The sequence below is a fragment of the Tigriopus californicus genome, chromosome 2 (genome assembly GCF_007210705.1).
Source record: "Tigriopus californicus strain San Diego chromosome 2, Tcal_SD_v2.1, whole genome shotgun sequence".
NCBI lineage: Eukaryota > Metazoa > Arthropoda > Copepoda > Harpacticoida > Harpacticidae > Tigriopus > Tigriopus californicus.
The window spans coordinates 7,353,167-7,377,396 of NC_081441.1; the positions used below are offsets into that span (position 1 = coordinate 7,353,167).

At 42.3% G+C, this 24,230-nt stretch overlaps 2 protein-coding genes across 5 annotated transcripts; one reads left to right on the forward strand and one right to left on the reverse strand.

The window, feature by feature from the left end:
• Nucleotides 1-6,752: 6,752 nt before the first annotated feature.
• LOC131893116 (eukaryotic translation initiation factor 4E type 3-like) lies at nt 6,753-15,080 on the reverse strand. 3 transcript variants are annotated; one of them, XM_059243062.1, is made up of 6 exons: nt 14,945-15,080; nt 14,637-14,848; nt 14,301-14,551; nt 13,996-14,224; nt 8,047-8,269; nt 6,753-7,981 (listed from the first exon to the last, which is right to left on the reverse strand). In XM_059243062.1, exons 3-6 carry the CDS (start codon nt 14,471-14,473, stop codon nt 7,932-7,934), a joined length of 675 nt encoding a protein of 224 aa, XP_059099045.1. In that variant the 5' UTR covers nt 14,474-14,551; nt 14,637-14,848; nt 14,945-15,080; the 3' UTR covers nt 6,753-7,931. The 3 variants fall into 3 exon arrangements, with proteins under 3 accessions (XP_059099045.1, XP_059099044.1, XP_059099046.1); XM_059243061.1 differs by having other exon boundaries at nt 14,632-14,848; nt 14,945-15,079; XM_059243063.1 differs by lacking the exon at nt 14,637-14,848 and having other exon boundaries at nt 14,945-15,058.
• A 2,903-nt stretch (nt 15,081-17,983) lies between these two features.
• Nucleotides 17,984-23,446, forward strand: LOC131893084 (uncharacterized). Of its 2 annotated transcripts, none has more exons than XM_059243020.1 (2): nt 17,984-18,140; nt 19,011-23,446. In XM_059243020.1, the coding sequence occupies exon 2, from the start codon at nt 19,098-19,100 to the stop codon at nt 23,193-23,195; it is 4,098 nt and encodes a 1,365-aa protein (XP_059099003.1). In that variant the 5' UTR covers nt 17,984-18,140; nt 19,011-19,097; the 3' UTR covers nt 23,196-23,446. The 2 variants fall into 2 exon arrangements, with proteins under 2 accessions (XP_059099003.1, XP_059099004.1); XM_059243021.1 differs by lacking the exon at nt 17,984-18,140 and adding an exon at nt 18,699-18,780.
• The last annotated feature ends 784 nt before the right edge of the window (nt 23,447-24,230 follow it).

A 24,230-nucleotide genomic window follows, 5' to 3' on the forward strand; every position in this document is an offset into this window, starting at 1 on the left:
TTTCATGTGTTCTCATTTCAATTTTTTACAGTATCGTGTGGCGCATATTGTCTTACACACTTTTGAAAATGATTTTTTTTCTGCTTAAAAGTAATTATATGGACTTAAAGCAAAGTTTAGAGGTTTGGTGAGATCTATAGCTTTCTTTTGCACCTAATTGGCTAAAAAAAATTCCAAATAAGAATTATATTCCAAGGTGTCTGAGCTCCGTGAAAAAGTCTTTGTGCGTATGAGTCTGGAGGGTTCAAAAAGAGGTCAAAGAATTCAGGAATGCCTTGATCTGTCCAAACAGGTACAACTTTTTTGTATTATAGACCGTATTCCTGTGAATTCCAAAGTTCTTGACAATGAAGGTTGGTTGGTCACCAGCAACAATACGCGCAAAGATTTTTTCACAGAGCTCGGACATCTTTGAATATAATTCTTATTGTTTTGAAGAATTTTACCCAATTAGGATGGAGGCGTATGTCTATATGTTATAAATGACCTGCACACTATTCATGTTAAAATGTCTAATGGAGAAGTAGAGGTCTTGGTTTGTCATCTTCAAGGTCTCGATCTGTCCATTGTGACTATATAGGCCCCCTTCTTGTTCACTAAGCTCGTTCTTGTCAGCTCTCAAATTCATAGGAAATGAGTTGGATAAGGCAGTTTGCTCAAAGGTTTTCTTTGTAGGGGACTTCAACTTTCCGGCTAGCGTTGTAGAGTGGGAGGCTAGTCCCGATGGGTATATTCCCATCTCGAAATCGACATCTCAGTCGTTCGAAAAGCTGGAGGAGTTTGCGATTTTGAGCAATTTCGCCCAGCATGTTGGTGTAGCCACTAGAGAGAATAGTGTTCTCGACTTGGTCTTTTCCAATGACCCTGATCTAATCCAGTATGTCCATGTGACACCTAGTAATCTGTCAGATCATCATGTTCTTGAGATAGGGTCGACCACTACTCAAAAGCCAGCGTGCTCTAGAGTAAGACCGGCCAAAAAGGTCGGTCTGGCTAAGTTCAAGTTCAAAGATGAGCATTGGCCGTTGATTAAAGAAAGATGAGGAGAGCTTGACCTCATTTCAATGCTGAAAAAGGAATCATCAATTGATGTAGCCTTAGACAAAATGATTCTAGTTTTTGAGGGCGTCTGTTCCACTCTGGCAATCTCTGAATGTGTTCCACAAGGTGGGGCACATTCTAAAATTCCGAAGTATAGGAAAAATTTGTTCAAAAGGAGTTGCAAGCTAGCAAAAAGGCTCCAGAGCAATTTGAATCCAGTAGTTATGGCTAGCCTTCAAAGAAAGTTGGAGTTAATCCAAGGTAGAATTAAGGGCTCCATTGAGACGGATCAGTTCAAAAAGAAAAGTAGAGTAGTTCAGGAGGTAAGGTCGAATCCGAAGGCATTTTTCTCTGATGCAAACTCTAAGAGAAAGATGAAACACCCTATAGGGCCTTTTGAGGTCAATGGGGAAGCCATAGACAATGTGGAGTCTATGGCCAACATACTTGGAGATCAGTTCTCTAGTGTGTTTTCAACTCCAAAGAGTTTAGGAGCAACAGCCCATTGCTCTATTGATGAGTTTGTTGAGATTGGCAATTCTTGTCAAGTTGAGCGTTTAGATGATCTTATAGTCACAGATCAAGATGCTTTAAAGGCCATCAGGGACCTGAGACCCTCGAGCTCTCCTGGCCCTGATGGGGTGACATCTCAGTTTCTGATAAAATGCTCACTGGTTCTTGCTCCTGTTTTCTCGCACTTGATGCGTTGCATCTTGGACCAGGGCAAGTTCCCCTCTTCTCTGAAGCTAGCTCATGTTGTTCCAATTTACAAAGGGGGGGGGGTAAGTGGCTCCCCAGTAACTATAGGCCGATTTCTCTCACTTCGAATATTGCGAAGGTGTTTGAGAAGATCATGAAGTTCAAACTTGTTGAATTTCTTGATATTCATGAAGTTCTTCCTCCTAGCCAGCATGGGTTCCGAGCACATTTTAGCACGGTTACCCAACTGATTGAACATGTAGAGCAGGTTATTGAGGGACAAGAAAGCCATGAATCAGTTGATGTAGTTTATCTCGACTTTGCCAAGGCCTTTGACAAGGTAGATCATGGTCTTTTAGTTAACAAACCACGAGATTGGGATCCAAGGCAAGGTGGTTCTCAGTTAGTTAAGAAGTTTCATTTCTGGTAGGAAGCAATTGGTTAAGGTTGAGGAATCTCTTGGTGACATACATGATGTCAAGTCGGGTTTTCCTCAGGGTTCCATTTTGGGTCCTCTCCTTTTCATCATCTTCATTGCTCCACTTCAGAAGCTTGGTAATAGTAATATTAGTATCTCTTCCTATGCTGATGATACAAAATTGGTAGCTGGTAGGAATGGTCAGAATTCCGGTTGTCTGGTAGAGGTCCTAGACCAAGTCTACTCTTGGGTTGCTGCGAGTAATATGGCACTGAATGGAATGAAATTCCGCTCAATGACCTTGGGGTGGACGTCATTAGACGCTCCACTATTAGATGATGAAGGTAAGGGCATTCAGCAGGTTTCATCCATGAAGGATTTAGGTGTAGTTCTCCAAGATAATGGAAAGTTCGATGAGCATATCCAGTTGAAAGTTGGTAAAGCTTGTCTAACTTGTGGTTGGATACATCCCACGTTTAAGTCCAGAGATAGTATCACGATGCTAACTCTGTACAAGTCAATTGTCCAGCCGCATCTTGAACATGCCTCGTCCATTTGGGCCCCAATTAGTTCAGCAGGTTTGCAAAAGCTCGAGCAGGTCCAAAGATGTTTTACTAGGAACATCACAGGAATGAGAGAGCTCTCGTATTGGGAGTGGTTAGAAAGGTTGGGATTGCACAGTACTCAGAGAAGGTACAAAAGGTATCTGATAGCTATCTTCAAAAGAGTTCATGAGCTTTGTCCCAACCCAGGATTTAGGGTCAATTGTAGTGACCGTAGGGGCTTAACGTGCGTTTTGAAAGCACCTTCAAGCCCTCGAGAATCCAGGCTCGTAAGAACAATAAAGTCCACCTCTCTTCCTTCTCGGGCTCCTTCATTGTTTAATTTGCTCCCTTCAAATATGCGTAAGTCGTATGTAGGCGTTGATCCAGTAGCAGGATTCAAGTCAGACTTGGACAATTTTTTAACGAAAATCCCTGATCAACCTTATATTCAAGGGTTGGCCAGATCAGCCAACACTAATTCGTTGGTCTATCAAATAATCTATATAAATGAATAAATTTCTCGTCTTGAAGTGCTGGGCTTCCAATCCCAGCAGCGGTAAGGAAGTCCGCAAAAAAAATGATTGAGTGGGCTTATTGAGTCCCTATGTAATGCAAGGCTATTTTCGAGAGCCACTTAATCTCGCGGGGAGATAGGAAGGAGACCCCATTGAGCATAAATGAATATCCCAAGCGGGGTCAATTCGTAAGACAGGCATGGACTCAAATGGAGTTAAGTGCGCCACGTGAGAACGACGAGTGGATCCCGTCCTGATATGCTCTAACACAGCCACGTTTCCACATTGCGACATCTCTAGAATTTTGTACGGTTCATCGTTAACCATCTGCAATGCCGAGTGCTTTTGGATCAGCTTGTTATTGTGCATAACGAGATCACCCACCGACAAGAGCTTTTGTTTACGGCGTCGATTGGCTATTTCCTCGATTTATCTCGGTGCTTTTGCAATATAGTCTGAACCTGGGAACGAATATTGTTGAGATTGTTTTCCATTGCCGTATAATAGGAGTCGAGACAGGGCCACGAGCAATCAAAAGAAAGTAAACCATGAGGTGTGTTTGGAGGGAGACCATAGAGAATTTCATGGGGACTCCAACCTAGAGATGTACTCGTAAGGCTATGAGCGATATTGAAAAGCAAAAGTTGAGAATCCCAGGGCGAAGGAGTATTTGAACACATAATTTTCATAGCACGCTTGATTTGCTTTACGGCCAGCTCAGCAGTGCCATTGCCCCATTGGGAATGAGCGGGAGTTTGTCGTAAGGTTGTTCCAAGTGACACTAACCATTCATGGAGCTCCGTGCCCGGTAATAGGGCTGCTTCGGAGTCACTACGAAGTATTCGAGGCAAACCTAATTGAGGAAAGACGTCAGTTTCAAATGTGTGGCGATTATGAGCCTGTGATTTGGATGGGCGAGGGATAAGAAAGAGAAAGAAGGAGAAATTACAGCAAATTAAGTGAACCACCTGGTTACCTTGAGGAGACCTAGGAAAACCTCCCACGATGTCAAAATTGAGCATTTCCAACGGTCGAGATGCCCGTTCACTTAAACCGAACGAATGACGTGGACCAAGCTCCTTTGGTCCAATCTTGCAAGATAGCAGTTCGAGGTGTACTCCCAAATCAGGGATCGTAAATTCTCGTGAAAATATCGCCTGAATATATCTTGTAACATTTTTGAACGAGATTTGTGGGCTCCTGTTGAAGAATAGTGATGGATGAAAAGAACGTGGGAAAGGAAAGAATGAGGAAGAACCAATAATAATCGACTGTATGAGCCTTTCCTATAAAGCAAGGTTTTTAGCACACAAAAGGGAGACGGTTTGCATGACCGTTTTATTGTCATACCAGACAATATTTTCTGACATGTTTCATCCTGGTCCTGAGCCTGTTTAAATTGTTCAAGGGAAACGGTTCCAGAATTCACAACCTGGAGGAAATGTGCCAGGAACCACATCAACAATGAACAATTGTGCCCTCGAATTGTCTGTGTGGGAGAGAACGTTTTTTCCATGGGATGCTGGGACCTTTTGCATGTTTTGGGAATTTTTATTTTCCGTTCGCGAGCAATGGAAAGTGGCGGAGGATTAAGGATGCGAGGTGTTTGCTTCTTTCGACAAGTGGATTGCGATGGGCCAGGAAGACCGTCCAGCTCAGGCAAGCGACTCACTTCGGCAGATGAGAATGATTTGCCATCCTGAATAATCAAAGGGGTGAAGAAGAGCCTCGCTTTCAGGTTGGGTCATAGGACGCAGAGTGGCGGTTGTTTAATCATCGAAATGCCTAGATAGATCATCAGCGACATCGTTATTCCCCCCAGGAACATGCAAAATCGACATGTTATAAGACGAAAGTTCTAATGCGAGTCGAGTAATACATGGTGTGCTGTTACGCGAAAGGCGAATAAACAACAGAGCGCGAGCACCTATATGAATGGTCAACTGAGAGGCGAATTGTAGAAAATCATTGAGGGAACGGAGCCCATACAATAATGCTAAGCATTCAATGCGATAAATGGAGTAGTTCGCCTCCACCTTTGTGAGTTTCCTGGAAACGAAAGCAATGGGAGCTATTACTCCATCCGGCAGTACTTGATTACAAGCAAAGTCAAGACCAGAAATGCTTCCATCGGAATAACAAGCGTAAGGGAGATCTGATTGGGGCAAAAACAGGGTTGTGTGAGTTGCTACCATCAACTTCAGATCTTCAAAGGCTTTGTTGTGAAAATGTGTCCACTTGAACCTGGTTTGAGTGGGAAAGATCATACAAGGTCTTCGCTATTCTGGCGAAATGAGGTAGAAATCGGCGGTAAAAATTCAAGCTAGCCAAGAAACCGCTAATTCCGAGCGGTGGTGGGACGAGGATAATCTTGATAGGCCCGAATCCTGGCATTAGGGATGTTCATAGAATTGTTGCCGTACACAATACCTAAGAATTCAGTGACCGGTGTGAGAATACGAATTTTCGATGGTTTTAGCCATAACTCTTAACGGTTGGTCCCTTATTGTCTGAAATGTATCGAAATAGTCAGCGTGAGTAAGAGTACTCAACGCCAACTTGATGTGATCGTGGGACAAAGAATGGCTCTCCGCAAAGATCGTGAGTTTACTCCGAAACTCCAAGAAACAGATGTCTGAATCATCCTGGAGCTGTAGAACAATTTTTTTGAGGCTCGACACGTCTAAGTCCCCAAAACACGCAGCATCCGATGGGGTTGTCAGATCGGTGGAACGGCTGGACTGCTGGATCGATGACATATCCTGGAGCCGTGATTCCACTGTTGCAATAGCTTCGTCAAGGTTGCGGATTGCCCCTCGAATAGACCCCATGATGGTGAAGAGTTTATCTGAATTGATCTCATCATCCTGATCAAACGGAGCCTCTAAAGCTAAGGTTTGAAGTCGGAGATTCTCTCGACGACCTCATAGCACCTCAAATCGATCAGAAAGGGATAGCATTTTTGCATCATCAGAATGAGGGTGAATCGAGATAGGAACTAAAGTTTTGAGCAATAAATCCCCGTCTGATTCATAGAAATGTTTTAGAGTAAGCCTAGATGGGAGAGAGAGAAAGGAATTACCAGGAGAAGCCATCGTAAATGAAGTACAATGGGTTTGATAACGGGTAGCTGGAGTATCGAGGTAGATTCACGAGTCTTGGCAGAACGGTTGTTCCACGAGGTAGATGTTGGCCCTAGAAAAATGGAGAAAAGACTTGGATTTGGTGACGTTAAAGCTGGGCTATAGCTAGAGGAGAGAGATAAGAAAGAGAGACCACGTAATGGAAAGGGCTTACGAAGAAGTGCTGGAAAGAAATGTTGAAACGAAATGCTGAAAGAAATTCTTGGAGTTAGTGAAGTTAATGCTGGGCTGTAGCTAGAGGAAAGAGAAAAGGAGAAGACCAAGGATTGGAACGGGCTTATTAATAAGTGCTGAAAAGAAATGTCACGGTCGCCATGTAAGGCTCGAATCAAGTTTAACGAGATCAAGATACGAAACTTAGTATTACCTATAAAATTGAAACAAGTGTCAATCTAGTTGGTAAGTCGTAGACTGCCCTTTATTCATGAGAAACATGGCTTTATATACACAACGGGAACAGGGAAAAGGAGGAGCTTAAGGTAGAGAAGGGAGGAGCTTAAAGTGCGTGTCCCAAGTCTGTCGCAACATGTTGGAGCATAAAGTACCTCTTTGGGATCAGGATGTGGTTCTCTCATGACGATGCTTTAGTTCGTATACACACCTCTTTAAATTTACTGAGCGGATTGATGCCCCAAGGCTTGAATGGACCAAGAGTACCGTTGCTTTTTCAAGCCTCATCTGGCTAATGAGCCTTGCTCGAAGGATGGCTGAAATTTTCAAGAGATCCGTTTGTCTGTCATACAATCTTTGCCACAAGGAACGTACTTGAATCGTTCAATCAAGGCTGCAAATGGTAACACATGATTTACGTAATACGGGCAACGGTGGAGGAATGTCTTCAAGAGCTTGGGGGTTACGTGAGTTGACCGATGCCTGGACTGTCTTTATGTTAGAGTTGATGTGGATCCTGAGTTTGGCCTTTGAGATCGATCTGAGGAGTTTTTCCTGCTCAACAGGACCCAAAATAAGGTCACTCTCATGATTTTTGAGGTCCCTCAATCAATATCTAGATGTTGTGACTCCAATCCACGGGCTATTCACTCTGCCTGGAGGTCAAACCTTGCCCGAATGGCGTGGGAAGAATTGGTTTGTTTTCATTACTGAGCTAACGCACATTTCAGCCACCAGGGACCTCCAGTGTTTCTAGGTCGTGCCCATATGTGGAGTTATCGGAGTTATCTATGAACAGGAGCAACCTTCCTTGGGAGCAACAAAACGTGCTCTCGTCAAAAAACTGAACTTGAGTGTACTGTTTGAATTGGGTTCTGGCAATTTTTGATGTAAACATGAGTGTCCATACCATTTTGGTCGTACGTCATAATTCGGATTTTTCCCCATTTAACTCCATATTCTATGCTTGCACCTAGTCATATATTGTGTCTAAATTTATTATAAACTTTCACATAATATCGTTCAATCTTAGTGTTTGTTGTTAGGTAGTAGCATGGAGGTAATTTTTGAGTTGTGCTCAATGTCTCTGGTTTTAGCTCTGAATGAATTGAATGGATGGATAATCGAGCTCCAAAAGTCGTGACAGGGTTCCCTCTTGGTAGTAGGCAAGGTTCAAAACCTAACGAGCATGGCCTCGATGGCCTTCAAACGCGGAATGGGTTTCATGAGCTGAAAGTGACGAAACATTTGATCAGAATCTTCGAGCTATTCCCCTTTGAAAGAGAGTCACTTACGTTTGTAAAACTCGGCATTGAATCTGACGTTAGGAACAAGTTTGTGCACTTTTTGTAAAACCCGATCATCATTCGCTACATCTGAGCGGACATTCCATATTTGTATCAAATCATCTTTCTCTCGGGGGGACACGGAAAAACCGGAAATGTTGTCCCCCTCACATAGGTCGTTAAGAAACTGCTCGCCGATGGCAGCTAGTAGGAGTTCCCGCCACACCAAGGACTAGAAGTAATATATATTCCGTGAGGGGCCGGCCTTTCCCCAACGAGACTTTGCTTAGGAGAGCATTGAAGATTATTGGAGGACTCTAAATCTGCTACCCCAAGTTGCCATTCATAGAGGTTTTAAAATCCAGCATGGTTGCAGGGGGTGAGCAAAGGCTAACAAGAGTCCACCAAATACCTTAAATGATTGAGTGACCATAGTCAAATTATGGCAATGGCTGACCCATCACAATGATGATTTATTGTAATGAAAACGAAAAGATGCTAAATGTGTTTGCTTCTGCATCACCAATTCCAGCACACAATACTTATATTTTCTGGCTAAGTGTTTGCTCAAATGTCAAAACATCAAGATATGTTTTTTTTGTCAAAGACTCAAAAGGAACAACTTTTGTGAAACATACAAGCTTAAAAGTAAAGTAGCTCACATAACTGTGCTAAATTATTTAAAGTGCATAAAAATACATCATGGTCAAAAATGTAGTCTATCAGTATTAAAAATACTCTTAGTTATGTATTGGCCTTAAATTTCATAAACTTATATTTAGCAGACGCTTAGTTATTACATGTTGAAAGTTGCGTTTTACACGTTAAAAGATCAAAAAATTGCCTAATTATGTTTCCAGTTATTCCCAAGGCATATTATTGTCTTTTTCAATGACACAATAAGAAGAAATATTTTTCCATTTTCTTTAAGATTTCTTTACAAGCTAGAAATAGCAAAAATGTCACATAAAACTTACAAGACAAGTAAATTGCCCTTCATTTTACTTAAGTGCCAAAAGCAACATAATCCTATCGTTTTCTTAATGTATTTGAACAATACATGTGCCAATGTAATTTTGTAAGTTGTCACTTTTTGCAATGATTAATTTCTACGTACTAGCAATGTTTGTATTCAACACTAATATCATTTTGTCAAAATTCAATATTAAGCTTGATTAAAGTTGCGATGGACAAGTATGGCATCACAATTGTGAAAAATTGACGAGAAGTCAATTTTAAGTCATATTGCAAACAATTTTTGGGTTTAAAAAAACCTGCTCCAAAACATGAAATATTTCCATCTATACTTTAGGCATAGAAAAAGCCTACTATATTTCTTGGCAATTGTTGGAAGATAAAATTGGAGCAATTTGTATTCAAATTTGATGCAAAAACAATCTTTGAAAGCAAGAGGGCCAAATAATCACTAAAATGTTTTTGAAAGCAAGAAATCCTTTTTTTCACAGGAAAAATATTCTCAAATGCAAAGGTAAAAGCCTGTTTAAAAGCAAAAAAGGCACATATAAAACAACATGAAAATAACGTTGCACAAGTTTGAAGCAGCTGTCAAAGGTTTCAATATTTTTTTATTGTTTCAAAATCTTAGAAATCAAAAGCTCTCAAAATTATCTCCCAGGCTGAACCCACAAATTAAAATTCCAATCCATGCAGGTTTCTACATCAAATTTGGTTCTTCTAGATATTTTATCTTGGCTATCTATTAGGGTGAAAATACCTGGGCTGAAATGGAAATTATTAGAATGGCCAGTTAATCTGTTTTTCAAAATCTGAAGCAACAAGCTCATTCAGTTGTTGTGTGGAATAAGAAACGAATTAGCAAAAACACGATTATCTAACAACATTGTGTACAAAAAAAAATCTCAAAATGACCATACATCTGGAGTGAGGTGACCTTATCAGCGAAATCAGTTGACATAAAAAGCTGTTAGAATGAATCAAGACTTTGAAAAAACGACAATAAAAGTAAATTCACGATATAAGTGGACATGATATCACCGGTTTACACTATATCTAAAAGGATACTTAGGAGTGCCTTGCTCATCCAATACCGCAATCACCCATTAACTCACCCAGGGACAGCTGAACTCACGCGGACGGAATACTTTTTTTCAAATCCTTCCCGCCATAACAGGGAAAGGCCAACTTTTAACTCAATCAACAAACTCCTCATAGTTTGTGTAAAAAGTGAAAGTGTTTTAAGATTTAAAAGATAGTATACCCCGCGAGAGAGACCTAGCTGGCAGCCCAAGACAGATCAACTAGGCCCCAAGACAGATCAACTAGGCCCCAAGAAAGTGACATTCAAAAATGATGAATTTTGTTTGGTTTATTTGGGATGCTCAGCATTTAAATTGATGACCAAGCCAATCAAGACAGTGTTGCCAGGGTGGTCGAGGTAATGGCTCCCACTATCCCAGTTCTCCGCCAGACTTGGGGATCAAGTTTGACTTTTGAAAGCCATACAGGTTGCTTGCCAACTTGACAATTCAAGTTACTAGATAAAATAATAATAACTTTCATTGGCCTGAACATTCTATCATAAAGGACTTCGAATGGTCAGTAACCAAAGTTCCCTAGGGAATTTGCGACCAGTGTCCAGTAGAGCTGTGCATCGGATCCAACTTTTCGGATCATCAATAATTTTCATCAAAGTGATCATTAAGTAATTCCTTAAAAATGCTGCCAATCATAATAAATGAGTGTAGGTCTGAAATTGGTTTTGCCTTTCTATTTGCCCTAAAAACATGCCTTTTTCTCAAAATAGAAGCCTTTTAAAGGGTAAGTGGTTGTAACCTAGAATTAAGAAGAAAAAACACCACTTTTTAGTGTTTGATATGATGAGCTATCTTCATTATCATCCCCTATATATTTCATAGATTCACATTTGTATTGGTATGACGAAAGACTGCAGTAATGTACTTGTACTTCTTGCATTCATGCTCTTAAATTGTATGTTCTCACAATTCAGTTTAAACTCAAAGCAAGTTTAGGATCTTGCTCTACATGTACAAATGGTACTCTTAATTGTTCAATAGTAACAAAGTTATATCCCTGCTGTACATGATTGTCACAGTAATAGACAATATGTAACACTGCCAGTAGGAATAAATAATACGCCAACACCCAGAAAATTGTCCATTTCTATAACAAATAGCTAAAATTATTAATTTGTTAGCGTGTCAGATAGTCATTTTAAATCTTACTCAACAGATAACTTTGTAGTATAGAACGATTAGAGCAAGTTAGACGTATGCAAGTTAAGAGCTGAAAGTACACAGTGTTGAGCAAAAGTCGGCCTTCCTCTGATATGCTGAAAAGGGAGTGTGACGTCCAGGGGTAGCCTTCCCTGCCCTGCCTCGCCCAACATTTCCCCTGGAAACACTACTCAAGAACATCATCAATCTTCCAACTTCCTTAATAAAACTGGGTGAAGGTTTCAATGGCCTCCAAATCCACTTATTCCACCATCTTCCACGTAACATAGCTCCGAACATCATTCCGATAATACCAACAACATTCTGGTGGGGCTAATTTTTTTTTCTCCCTTTAAGCCTAACTCCAGATCGTGCAACAGTGGCAATTATTTATCATGTAAAAAGAAAGAATACCATCTTTTACTGATAAACAATTGGCCATGCAATGTACATGGTGATCAACTTCACTATTTCCATATGTCATCAATTCTGTGAACTATGTGATGTTCAAATCATTGTATAAAACTAAACTTAAGTTTGCCCCTAAGTTTGAATTTTCTGGAGGGCTTAAAAGAGTAAAGTCAAGCAGTTTGGCCAAAAATGGCCATGTTCATCCCATGGGACTGAAATTTTGCATGTCAACTTACTTTAACCTAGTTATTGAATGTGTGAAGTTTTATGAGATTCTGAGACCTAAGTGTCAGGAAGGTGTGTACACTTGACGTAGAATGCCCTGCTAGTCAAGACAATGAAATACTTGTCTTACAGGTCCTGCAAGAATTCCCGAAAAAAATAAAATTGATTTAAAATAAAACTATCTGAGCCCTGATTATGACCAACCTTTTCTTTGCCCCTATGTGTCTGTTTACTAGAGCTAGGCAAATATGCAACAATGCATATTTTGAATATTTTTGCATACTTTGGAGTTCTGTGCAGATTTTGATGTTTGTAGCATATTTTGCACTTTCTGGTGACCCTGGGGAAAAAATGTAAAATTGAGCCTTTTTTGAAGAAGTTATATGATGTTCTCAATAAGAATTCTGGATTTCAAATACTCTCAAACATCGCCAAGATTCTGTCCAGTAAGTCTGTAGACAGAAATAAGAGGGTCAAGCTGCCATCAGATCCCACAATGGTGGCAAATTTCTCCTTTGCACCGATCACTTTGGTTGATGTTTAGCACTGTTTCTCATCTCTCAAGGATCTACTTTCCTGAGGTCTGTTTTTTAAAGCTCGTACCTTGAAGCTAGGGGCTTGGTCGTTATCCGGTATGAAACTACACTCACCAAAGTGGTGAATGTAGGCTCATTCTGGGTCATGTCTTAACTCAGAGGTGCAAGCATTTACAAAACTCACCTCTGCAAATGCCTCTCCATGACTGAGGCTTACGTTAGAGATTGGAGGCCTGTTTTTCCCAAGTTCTTCCCTCAGAGTTAGGGGCTTGGACGTTAATTGGTATGAAAATGCACTGGCCAAAGAGGCAAGCAGATGCTCATTCTGGGTGATGTCTATGCCTTAACTCACAGATAAAAAGCGTTCGATAAACTTGCCTCAGAGATCTGTTTTTTTAAACGTTCTTACCTCAGAGATCAGGCGTTACTCAGAACGAGCATTCACTCACCACTCCCCTGAGCATATCATCGTACTGGATAACGTGCAAGCATCAAACTCCGAGGTAAAACCTTTAAGAAACTCACCTCAGATGATATTGCAGTGAAAAGAGGAGATGTTTTTTGTGAGGGCTTGCCCAAGTTTCCTTTCAAACAAGAACGTATTAAAAAGCAAGTGTAAGGTATTGACCATGTTAAATTTTGAAATTCAAACTTGAATGAACTTTTTTCAAAGAGAGTGATGGTCATACACTTTGCAGTTTTCTTTTGCAAAAACAGATTTTCCAGGTATGATATTGACTCAAAACAATCAGAAGATAACACTCCATGCATCAAAATCTGTTTTCTCCTCACTAGTGTATGGAAACTTACATTCCTGCCGCTCACATCCAGACAGGCAGGACATAATATCTATTTATTCAATTGCAGGGGCATTCTTTGCGTGGAGTTTATAAAAGTGGGGGTTGAAGAAAGTCGGCAAGGTCAACACCAAAAACGCGTTCGCCCATTTCATACGATCCAGTTTGAAGAGAAGAGCGAGGAGGGCTTGCCCAAGCTTCTCTTCACATGAGAGGGCATGATGAAATGGCAAACACATTTTAAGTGTTGAGGGATCAACTTTTTGAGATCCAAACTTGAATAAACTGCATGCAAAGAACGCTGCAGCTGTTGAATACACAGTTTTCTTTTACCAGAACTGGTTTTCAAGGTATGAATTTCCCTCAAAACCACTCAAAGCCAAGTTCGACGTTACAGAATGTCTATTTTCTTCACAAGTGGCTGGAAGCTTAGATTCCGGCCACTCGTGAACACAGCGCCATGAAATAAGACTTCTAATGGTGGCGTTTGGTTTCCTCTGCCTGCTGGAGAGGGAACTTTATACCGCTGAAAACCGGTCCTTGTAAAAGAAAATTTATAACATTTACAGTTGCGATTAGTTTCCTTTTCCTGGTAGAGTCAAGATTCCACCCATGAGAACCGGTTTTCATAAAAGAAAATGCTTTCTTCTTGTGTCTTTCACTTTCTTAGGAGTTGTATAGGAAAATACACCTCTTGTCGGTTTTCTTTTACGGTAAAAAAAGCATGGCATTGTGTCCCAATTTAAATTCATAAAGAACTGTAAAATTACATACCGTGTCTTTCTTGGGGCATTTTAATCGCCAAACTCCACCTTTGCACAAGACGGGGTCTTCCCATAGAGGCTTCCGTTCATCTCGCATCAGATGATAATAGCATCGTAGAGGCAATTGGCTCACGTCAGGAATGTGATTGTATACGCTCCAAAAGCCTTGGACAGTGGACACGGTGTAGATCTGCTTTAAATTCGCTTGATACTGAGCTGCCGTGGAATTTTTACTAGCCCTACGAGTTCGAGTAGATACACGTTCCTTGCTCAATTTTCGTTTTGAAATGTACGATTACCTCTTCTTCTACTTACTTATCCAACCAAAAAGTCCAAGCAGATCGGAGGGGAACGCCCTGAGCGTCTGACTCTTGAAAATGGTCCAACGTCCTCGGGGTCATCTTACTCGGAGAAAAGGCCATTTGCCCGTCATCGTTGGCCAAATCTGGGCGTCTGAAGGACACGGGAATAGGAATGGAGGATGCCATCGCATAGCCTGGTAAACGAACACTCCCCGCGACCAGCTAAGAAATCCGTTTGCAGGTTTCCGAACGCACTCAAATTACCTAAGGATGTTGCAAAGCATACACCAAGGTTATAATGAAATGTCGGTCATGTGTTGTGTCAGAAGTCAAAGGAATCTCACTGTACTCTGTGGACGTTTGTCTCGATCGGGATATTGGACTAACTGCATGCAATCCACTGTATGTACTGAGCTGCCTCAGTCCCAGCCTTAATCTGGTCTGTTTCTATGGGCTCTTCACGGAATGGACGCCAGCCGTCACTGCGGCTCGAAACGAGAGAGCGAAAGGCGAACGGCCTAGACTTCATAGCATTCACATGTATTTGTACGTACGTACATGCTGTACATGAATGAAGGTTTTACTAGTTTAAGCAGGCCAGGTCGAACGCTCTGGTACAACAAATTGACAATGTAGGAACTAGACATTTTCACTCACCCTCGCGATGTTGGGATACTATCGATCCTGAGGACGGTTGGGCACTTGGTAACAGGTGCTTTCTCACGTTTGATCCCCAAAAATAATGTTCCAACACCACAATGTGTTCAATCTAGCGTTCAAGTAACGTTTTCTTTTACTAAGCAAACCAACCAACAATATATCCTGTTTGTTTTTGACCGTTATCAGGTTCGTACTTATCATTTCAGCCCAGACTCTGAATACACACGATTTATTGTTCACTCACCTTCGAATTAGATCATACATCAAGGAAAGGTCGCAGAATACGAAATCGACGCAGATCGTCGATTTTCTAGTTTTCTCCTCGTCTAATGCTTCAGAAACATTACGAATTTCAGCCTTCACTATCTTCTCTTTCGCTTACTAGTTCAAAGTAATCTCAAGGAACAATCCGGATATAAGCACCATATTTTTGGAAGCTGATTTTTTGCTTCATATCTGGCTTCGGTTATAAAAACCACCCCAAGATGCAGAATCCTGATACTGTTATTTTTTTGCCAAAATTTAGATCCGGATTTCCCAAAATGTGCATCCGGATCTCCCTCTCGGACCCGTCCCCCCCCATGATGGATCCATTCATTCCTCCACAAATTGTCTGCTTTGAGTGTTACCAAAGTAGGGGAAGTGGTAGGTCAAGGCAGCACAAACGTTTATTTTAAGCTCTTTCCTATCACCATTCCATCACATTGGTTATCCTGTATTGATCTTATGTAAATGGCAATTTCTTTTTATAAATCTGACACTCAAAAGGAATTGATTTCTCATGCAAATTGGAAAAAAATCTAAAATTGGAATGGTAATTTATCATTCTCCATTTGAATTGATGGTTTTAAAAACGGCACCTTAAGGGAGCCTGCAGATTTCAATGTGATAAGCAGAGACGGCTAAAATATACAGATTATATGTTCATTTTAGTACATAAATATGCATAAAATTTGGTCAAATTTTGCAAATAAATATGCGATAAAACTTAAAATATTACTAACAATTTGTGAACACATGCAAAAATATGCTCTGAAATCAAGAGAATGCTTTAAGTTTTTTGAAAAGACAAATGATGAACAAATCAGCGCCAAGTAATGACTTCAAGGGGCAAGAACGGTCTTACCTAACACTTATCAGGTCAAGCCAGGGGCTCTAGTGTCTTTGCTTATGTAGACAATTTGCAGAGGAATGAAGCGGCTTTGATGGGTCCGAGTGGATTTATTTTATTATTCATTGAAATGCGCAGAAGTAGCGCAGGAAGTCCGGGTACATATTTTGCCCCCAAAAGTAACAATATCTGGATTCTGCATTTTGGGTTGGCTCTTATAACCGAAGTCATATATGAGAAAAAAAATCAGTTTTCATGAAAATGGTGCTGATATCAGGATTGTTCCTTTAAACGACGTTCTTATAACGATATGTTATATGCAGAATTTTTAACAAAGTCCCATTCAACTTTGGCATGAGCAAAATCAATATTTTAGCAACTGCATAAAATAACTATTGTAGCCAGGTACGTGATCCATTGTTCCTATCAATTCAAAATAATACACTTTTGCTGGATTACTTGGAATTGTCTTGTCAGCGTCAAAATGAATAGTTGTGGATTTAACAAAGTGTAGTTTCTGACCTACGGTGAAATGATTTTATGCACATTTTCGAACGTCATTTCCATTCAATGTGTGGCAACTAATCTCTAATTAGTGAGTTCCACATTGCCATCTTAAAGAAACGAGTGGACGGAAAATAACGAGAAAACGAGAGCCAGGGTCCCTGTTGCCGTTGCCTATTGTCCACTGTCTTTCGAGTTGATACCGGGCTGGCGCTAGCTCAGTCAAGGAAGGCCTGTACAGGAAACTTGACAGGCTGACGACTGGCCCGCCTTTTTGTTAGAAGAGGTATAAGGGGGAACTGAGTTAACAAAATACCGCTTTGGATCCTTAAAGGACGTAATCCAGCATCAGGGATAGGGAGATTTTCCAGCCCATGAAAAGGTGAGCTTTTAGCCCTACAGTTTGACACTTTGCCTCAATGATGGATAAAAGCTATCTTGTCTATACATAAAGAAACTTGGTTGAGTGACATGTACTTGAAATTAGGGTGTATCTGAAAATACAACATATGTACCTCAATTTCCGATAACAAAACTAAACACTGGGAACCGAAATCAAAACGGAACAGAAATCAATCTTTGGAAGTAGTTTGGAGAATCTCTAAAAGTCCTCAAAAGAGACTTAAGTCTTATGACTCAAATTTTATGGCTCAAAAAGTGGTTTATAAGAGGCCCACAAATCCGTCCTCTGTGGCAAAAGATTTGCGGTGCTTTTTTTGAGCCTCTAGTGGCTCAGAGATTTTTGGGACTTGAATTCTAGCTAAGTTCAGCCACGGAAAGACTACTGTGCCCACCTTTTTAGGTGGGCACAGCAAAAGTCTTGGATATTCCCCCTCCAAAACATTCGCATTTCTTCTAAAAACAATAGGTAATATCTTTATTTGGAGTAGAAGCCACTGGTGATAATCGTCCTAATACTAGGGAAATATTAAGACATATGTGGCGAGTCGACTTAATTTTGATGGAATATAATGGGCCGAAAATTTGGAGTGCATAATTAAAATTTGTTCTTCATCTTGGGATGTCGTCTAACATCTGATAGTTTTCTTGTGAAGGAAGACAAAGGTAGCCCTGGGAATTTTTGATTTGCCTTTTGCATCCCCCTTGGTATGTGTTTAACACGTCCCTACATTCAGATGTTCTAGCAAATCTCGCCTCTCCAGGCTGGATAAACCATCAACTGACTGCCTGACCAAAGTCAACTTGGCCTATTCCAGAAGTCATCTGCCTAGCCTGCCTTTCTGGGCTGACTCTAACCAACAAGTATTCTTCTGCTCTCGGGCGCTTGAAAACCGGCCCGTGTCCAAACTTCTCTGCCGGTCCAGCCGTTTTCAGGCTGGTCTTCCAGCCTATCCACTCCATGGGCTATCTTGCCTTTGGCGAGCCACACCAGGAAATTGGGCAGGCGTTCTTCTGGTAAAGCCCAAGTCTTGTGGATTGGGACAACTCGACCAGAGAGTGGTCGAGGGACGCCTGCGTGCCAGAAAGAGAGTGGGGCGGGTGAGTGAGTAAGTGAAACAAGAGGTTTTCAAGCGGAGGCCAACAAAACGTCAACCTCGGAAGATCTGCCCGTATCAGGTTAGACAAGCACAAGTTCATCTTGACCGGGGTGTGGGAGGTGCATGAAGTGTCCGTGGTGGGCGTGGTAGGGCATTTTGGCCGAGTTCACCGAGGATTGGCGCGTTTGGCGCCCTCCCAACGTGAGCTCTTATTACGTCATGCCTTGGGCACCCGATCCGGCCGACTCGTGAATAATCGCTATTCTAGGCCAATGGATCGGAGTTTCGAGCTTAATCCTAGTCTAATTTCCTCTCCGGAATCGCGGCGAGTCGAACACGCCCTCGACTCGTGGGAGTGGCGCTGGGAAGTGGCGGGATTCTCGTGTCAATATTGTGGTGGTCGTTGCCCTCAGAGAGAGAGAGAGAGGGCGTAGCTTGGGCTGGGGCCGACAACTCAGGCTGTTAAGGCAGGTCTATGGGAAAGCGCGATGTTTTGGGACTTTGTGTGGTCTCTTGTAATGCTCCTGGGGGACGTAGCTCACTCATACCTACGTTCGTGCCTGTGTGTTCGCGTGTAGTGGTTGGGGCCGTTCTTGCCGCCAGGCCCGCCAGGCCCGCCAGGCATCCGTCCCAGTCAGTCATCAGCATTTTCTATGCAGTTCCTATGCATACAAGTATGCACGCACGGACTGATCGTTCGTGGCTACGGGAAGGTGAAGGTACCCAAAGGGGCGGATGGATGGGTGGGTGGGAAGGAAGACGGAGACAACCTACCACTGATGAGCATATCTATTGATCCAGACTGCGCGGAGAATGAATGGGATGGAAATGGATGGTTTAGGCAATCATTGTGGGTAGAATGGGTGGATCTCACAATGACTCATGGGGATAAGATTTAGACTTGAAGCCGAAAAGTTGCGGTAACTCTATGCCATGGTTGTTATTTCAGATTCTGTGTCATCACTGTTTTCATTTGGAAACGAACGCGTCAGTCGTTCTTGTCGTGGAACCGTGTGCTCATCACTTTTGAGGCCTAATGTCAGCATGTTCATTGCTTGAGCGGATTCCAATCCTCAATTCCGCACATCAAGACGACTCGCATATGAACTTTTTGGGTGGTAATAAGCGCATGATGTCGCAAATCACCCCCAGTCATGCACCTTTGAACCCGGGAGGACCAGGAGGTGGTGGAATGGGCATGCAGACTATGCCTCCTCCACCTTCATCGATTCATTCTGAGTTCTCTCCAGAAGGGCCAGCGACTCTTGAAAGAGACTATTATGGGTGCTATTGTCTTAAGTTCATTGTCAAGAACGGCACCCATATTACAGAAGAAAAAGTGATGGAAGACTTCGGTCATTTTGGTGACGTGGTGGATGTGAGAGGCCCCGGCCTATTCAGTGGCCTTCGAGGCAATCACGTTTATGTTCGTTACATCGACAAGCGTGATGCGGAAACAGCCTTGGAACAACTCTCTGCCAAGTACCATCAGCTCACACCAGCTAGCATCAGTGACGTGTTACCCGACAACTACGGGCTTTACACTATTTCTTTCTACAACAAAACCGGTATTCCTTCAGTGGAGGTTAGGAAAGAGTTCTCAAAGTTCGGAGAGGTCAAGAATTTGACTGGATCCCTCGACGTGAAAGGCGGTCGTGTTTTTGTAAGCTATAAGGAGAAAACATCCGCCGTTCAGGCGTTGCAGGCATTCTTTTTTCGCAAAGACCGTTATCCAAACATGAAGTTTGCTCTCCCCAGATGTGAGAAAGATTACTTTGGTTGCTATTGTCTAAAATTCTATAATAAGAGTGGAGATGTGACCGAAGAGAAAGTCCATCGAGACTTTGGCCAATTTGGCGAAGTTGTGGATGTCCGTGGGCCAGGATTGTTTGATGTGACAGGAGATGACGTTTATGTACGGTATAAGGAAAAAAGTTCTGCCGAGCAGGCTCTCATTGAACTCGTGGGGAGATATGATTCATTGTGTTTAGCTCCACCCAGCGATATTCAGGCGGACAAATTTGGCTATTTTACGATTACTTTTGTGAACGATAAGTGCTTGTCAAAGTCGGATGTGTGGTACATATTTTCCAAATTCGGCACAGTGGCCTGCGTGAACGGTACATTCGATTGCAAGAAGGGACGCGTCTTTGTGTCTTACAAAGAAAAGCAAGGTGCTCTTAACGCCCTTGAGACCATGTTGATCACCAAAGAGTATCATCTGCAAGTGTCCAAGAATTCCACCGTCCGAAAGAACGACTATAACGTTGTGGGTGGATCCGGAGCCAAAGACACCCTAGACACTTCAGATTTTAGTGAATTTGCAAGCAATGGGCAACGATCCAATGGACACGGATTAACGAGTAGTAGCAGTGTCAATGCCATGAACGGGATGCCACCTCCGAACATGGGACATGAATCTGGCGCTACCCCTATCAAGCATTCCTCATCGGCAAATAGTGTTCCATCTGTCATAACTGGTACAAACGAAGAATCCATGTTTCGACGCGATCATAGCCGAAGTCGGGAGGCTTCCCTTGTTCCAAACATTCCACATCTTCCCAATGTGTCATCGCCATCCAAGGGTTCAATTGGAAATGGTGCATCCAATTCAAACATGCTGACGTCAAGCCAAGGACATTCAATGATCGATTCTGGTATGGTTCCTATGGGGATGGGTGGCACCAATCAGCAAGCGTCCCCCAAGATGTTAAGCTCCTCTTCAAATCCAATGATTCATTCCGGAGGCAATGGTGGGAATAGCAACAAAAATGGGATGGTCAAGTTTAATCGTAATGTGGAAAAAGACATTTTCGGTTACTTTTGTCTCTCTTTCTTAAATGAAGATGGTGACATCAATGAAAAGAAGGTCCGCCATGATTTTGGCAAATTTGGCGAAGTGGTGAGCGTCCGCGGTGCATTGGGAAAGCAGAAAGGACACGTGTTCGTCAGATTTCGTAAGAAGGAGTCTGCTGAAAATTGTCTTAATTGTCTCAATTCATTTCCGTTGAGCGAAATGTCAGAATTGTTCGGGAAATATCTTTTCCTTTCGCCTGCTACGCCTCGGGACATTGACTGTGATATGTATGGTTTGTACAGCATCACATTCCTCAATCTCAATATGAAAACGAGCCGTGAGATTCAGCAAGAGTTCAGAAAATTTGGCGAGATCGTCAGCCTAACATCTGGTGGAGGTGGAAACACTGATGAACTTGTGTCCATCTCGTATTCGGAAAAGTCTTGTGCTGTTCGAGCTCTACAAACCCATTTTACCAACAAAGAATTTCCGTATTTGGACATCGCCAAAGGCAACTCTCTACTCTTGGTCAATAGTAGTGACTCTTCTGACAACGAGGAACATGATTTGGACTTTATGGGCAAATCGGGTCGAGTTCAAGGGAAGATGACATATCCTCATCCACCCCCACAAGGACAAGTGCCTCCCAGTAATTTGCCTCATCCTGAAGGGACGGGGTCCAATACATCTGCCTCTGGGCCCCCAACTTCATCATCTTCGGGTAACCTCGATCCATTCCACGACCCGTCAACGTTGGAAAATGGACCTGGCGGGAAAGATGTGGTAGACGAGCTGCTCAAGCCATTCCAGAGCTATTTCCAAATCTATCAAACAGGGCAATATCAACATTTACGCGGGGACCTGAATTCCGACTTACACGGACAAAATGGCGTCCAGCTCGGTCCAGGAAATGCCTACCACAATGCAACCACCAACCACCACCACCACCATCAACAACAACAACACCATCACCATTCTCACCATCCTCAGCAACAACAACACCAGCATCAACATCACCCTCATCATCACAATCACCACCAGAACAATCATCATCACCATCATCATCGTTCTCCTGACAAAAAGTACAGGATCAAATCCGTGCGAAATGTGAACGGTCAAACTAACCATCATCCCCCTTCCTCTCACTCTGCAAATAGTCCCAGACATCATCAGCGACATCGCCCTCATTTGTCTCTATCCCCTGCGGCTATTGCCAATTCATCCAATTCGACTATGGGCAATAACATGACCCAGTCTGTGGTTGAAAATGGTCATTGCGCATTTGGGGACTTGCATGACGGTCTCTCACACTCAAGGGACTCTGGAGTCACGGCCATTAATGAGCCTTCAAGACCAACAAATTCGATCAGCACCCGTTCGCCACCAAATAGGGACGTGAGTGGCCCGTCCGGAGTACTATCACATGCAATGTCAGAGCCAACTATTGATTCCCAATTGACACCTATGGATATCTCTTCATCAACCAAGTTAGGACGATCTCGCCCCGGACCAAACGAAACTGTGGCCGAACCAAGAGGAACTAACGCATTGGCCCAGTCCTTGTCCCCGTCTCTTTCAACAGGTTCGAGTTCACCCAGTGCCACGGGGTCGCCCTCGAATTCTTCCAGAGCCTCCTCACTGCAAGCTAGTCCGGAGCGCGAAGTGGACAATCGTGCTGTCTTCGAAGCCTCCAAGAGGGTCGAGAAAGATGAGGTGCCCCAATCTGAGGTCAATCCTGAGGACAATGAAAAGAAGGAAAAAGAAATTCCATACGAGCATGTAACTCGAGATTTCCTCGGCTTCTTTACTCTCTCCTTTGTCAACAAAATCAAAGATTTAACTGAGCGCAAGGTGAAATTGGATTTTGAAAAAGCTGTCCAAGTACGTGGATTGAACAAGTCAAGTGGTGATTCCTCGGTTAGCAATGACTCCATCGTATTTGTGAGCTTTGCCGACAAGGGATCCGCTGAAGAGGCGTGTAACAACTCGTATCTCCGGGCCAAATATTCTCAGCTGGCGTGTTCTCCGGTTGTGACATTGACAGCAGGTCGGGACGGTCACTTCTCCATTGAGTTCGTGAACTCGAGTATGAATGGAATTCGCGAAATCACGACGGATTTTTCTCAGTATGGAGAGGTGGTCAAAGTCATGGCCGGACGAGGAGCTAAGAACTCTGTGAAGCGAGTGACCGTTTCCTACTCTGAGTCTCAGTCGGCTATTTCAGCGATCAAGTGCATTCAATTATGCAAAAACTATGCCTCTTTGGATTTCAGCCGAGAGTGCATTACTTTTGAAGAGAATAAGGGAACAACCAAAGGAGGGTCTCCTGTCTCGTAGAGATTCTGCTACTTTAAGGTTGCCTGCCATAATCAAATGGAGACTACTTCTCTCCTTCACCCTACATCCGATATCGCGTCCTATTCATTCTGCAGAGTTCCCCTTGTGTTACATGCTTACCAACAACTTCTACTACTACTACTACTACAATTATTATTACTACTACTTCAATTTCTTCCTCTATTGCTACTACTAACACTATTATTATAACAACTGCTATTACTACCATTACACTCCCCCTCCTCTTCCTATGTCTACGACTACTGTTATTAATAGTGTTGCTGCTTTTCTTATGCGACTATCACATATAGTACTACTATTATCATTATCATTACTACATCTGAACGACAACTACCACAATTATTACCCATACTGCTATGTTTTCTACCACCCCATCCACATTCAGGCTGATGTTTGCCCTTACATCGGAATCATTTGGTTCCTGGCAGAGACGCCGCAATGATTTCTTGACTCTGCGAAGGGCACATCTATTGATTGCAACTTCTGGAATAACCCAATACACTGAAAAGAGAAATGGAAGTCGGACAAAAAACAACAGCATCCCATTTTACTCTTCATGTATTCAGTTCAAATTTTGGCAATCTCTTTCTAGTAAAAACAACTTTAATCATCATATGTAATGAAGTCATGGTCTTGATTGGTAGCCTTAAGTAGCGTGTTTGTTCGCGTGAGATGCTTATCCCGGTTCGCGCCATGCTCATGCACAATGACGTAACTTATCATAGATTTCGTATAACAATTCAAAAGAATCTGCTGATATCATAGAAAAAGCCACAAAAATATCAAAAAATAAAATGCTATTCCAATCTGAACATAATGTTTTACCTCATAATAGCACAGCTGCATAGGCATAAAGGTGCAGTTGTAGGGCTTAGACCCTAAAAAGTAGGTGCTGCAGTTTTGGATCAGAATCAATTGAAGATATAAGCAGTAAACAAGTCAATTGTTTTTGTTCTATGTCGATGTGGTCAAGAACCACTTACTGGACTGCGTCTTACTGATTTCAATAAGCAT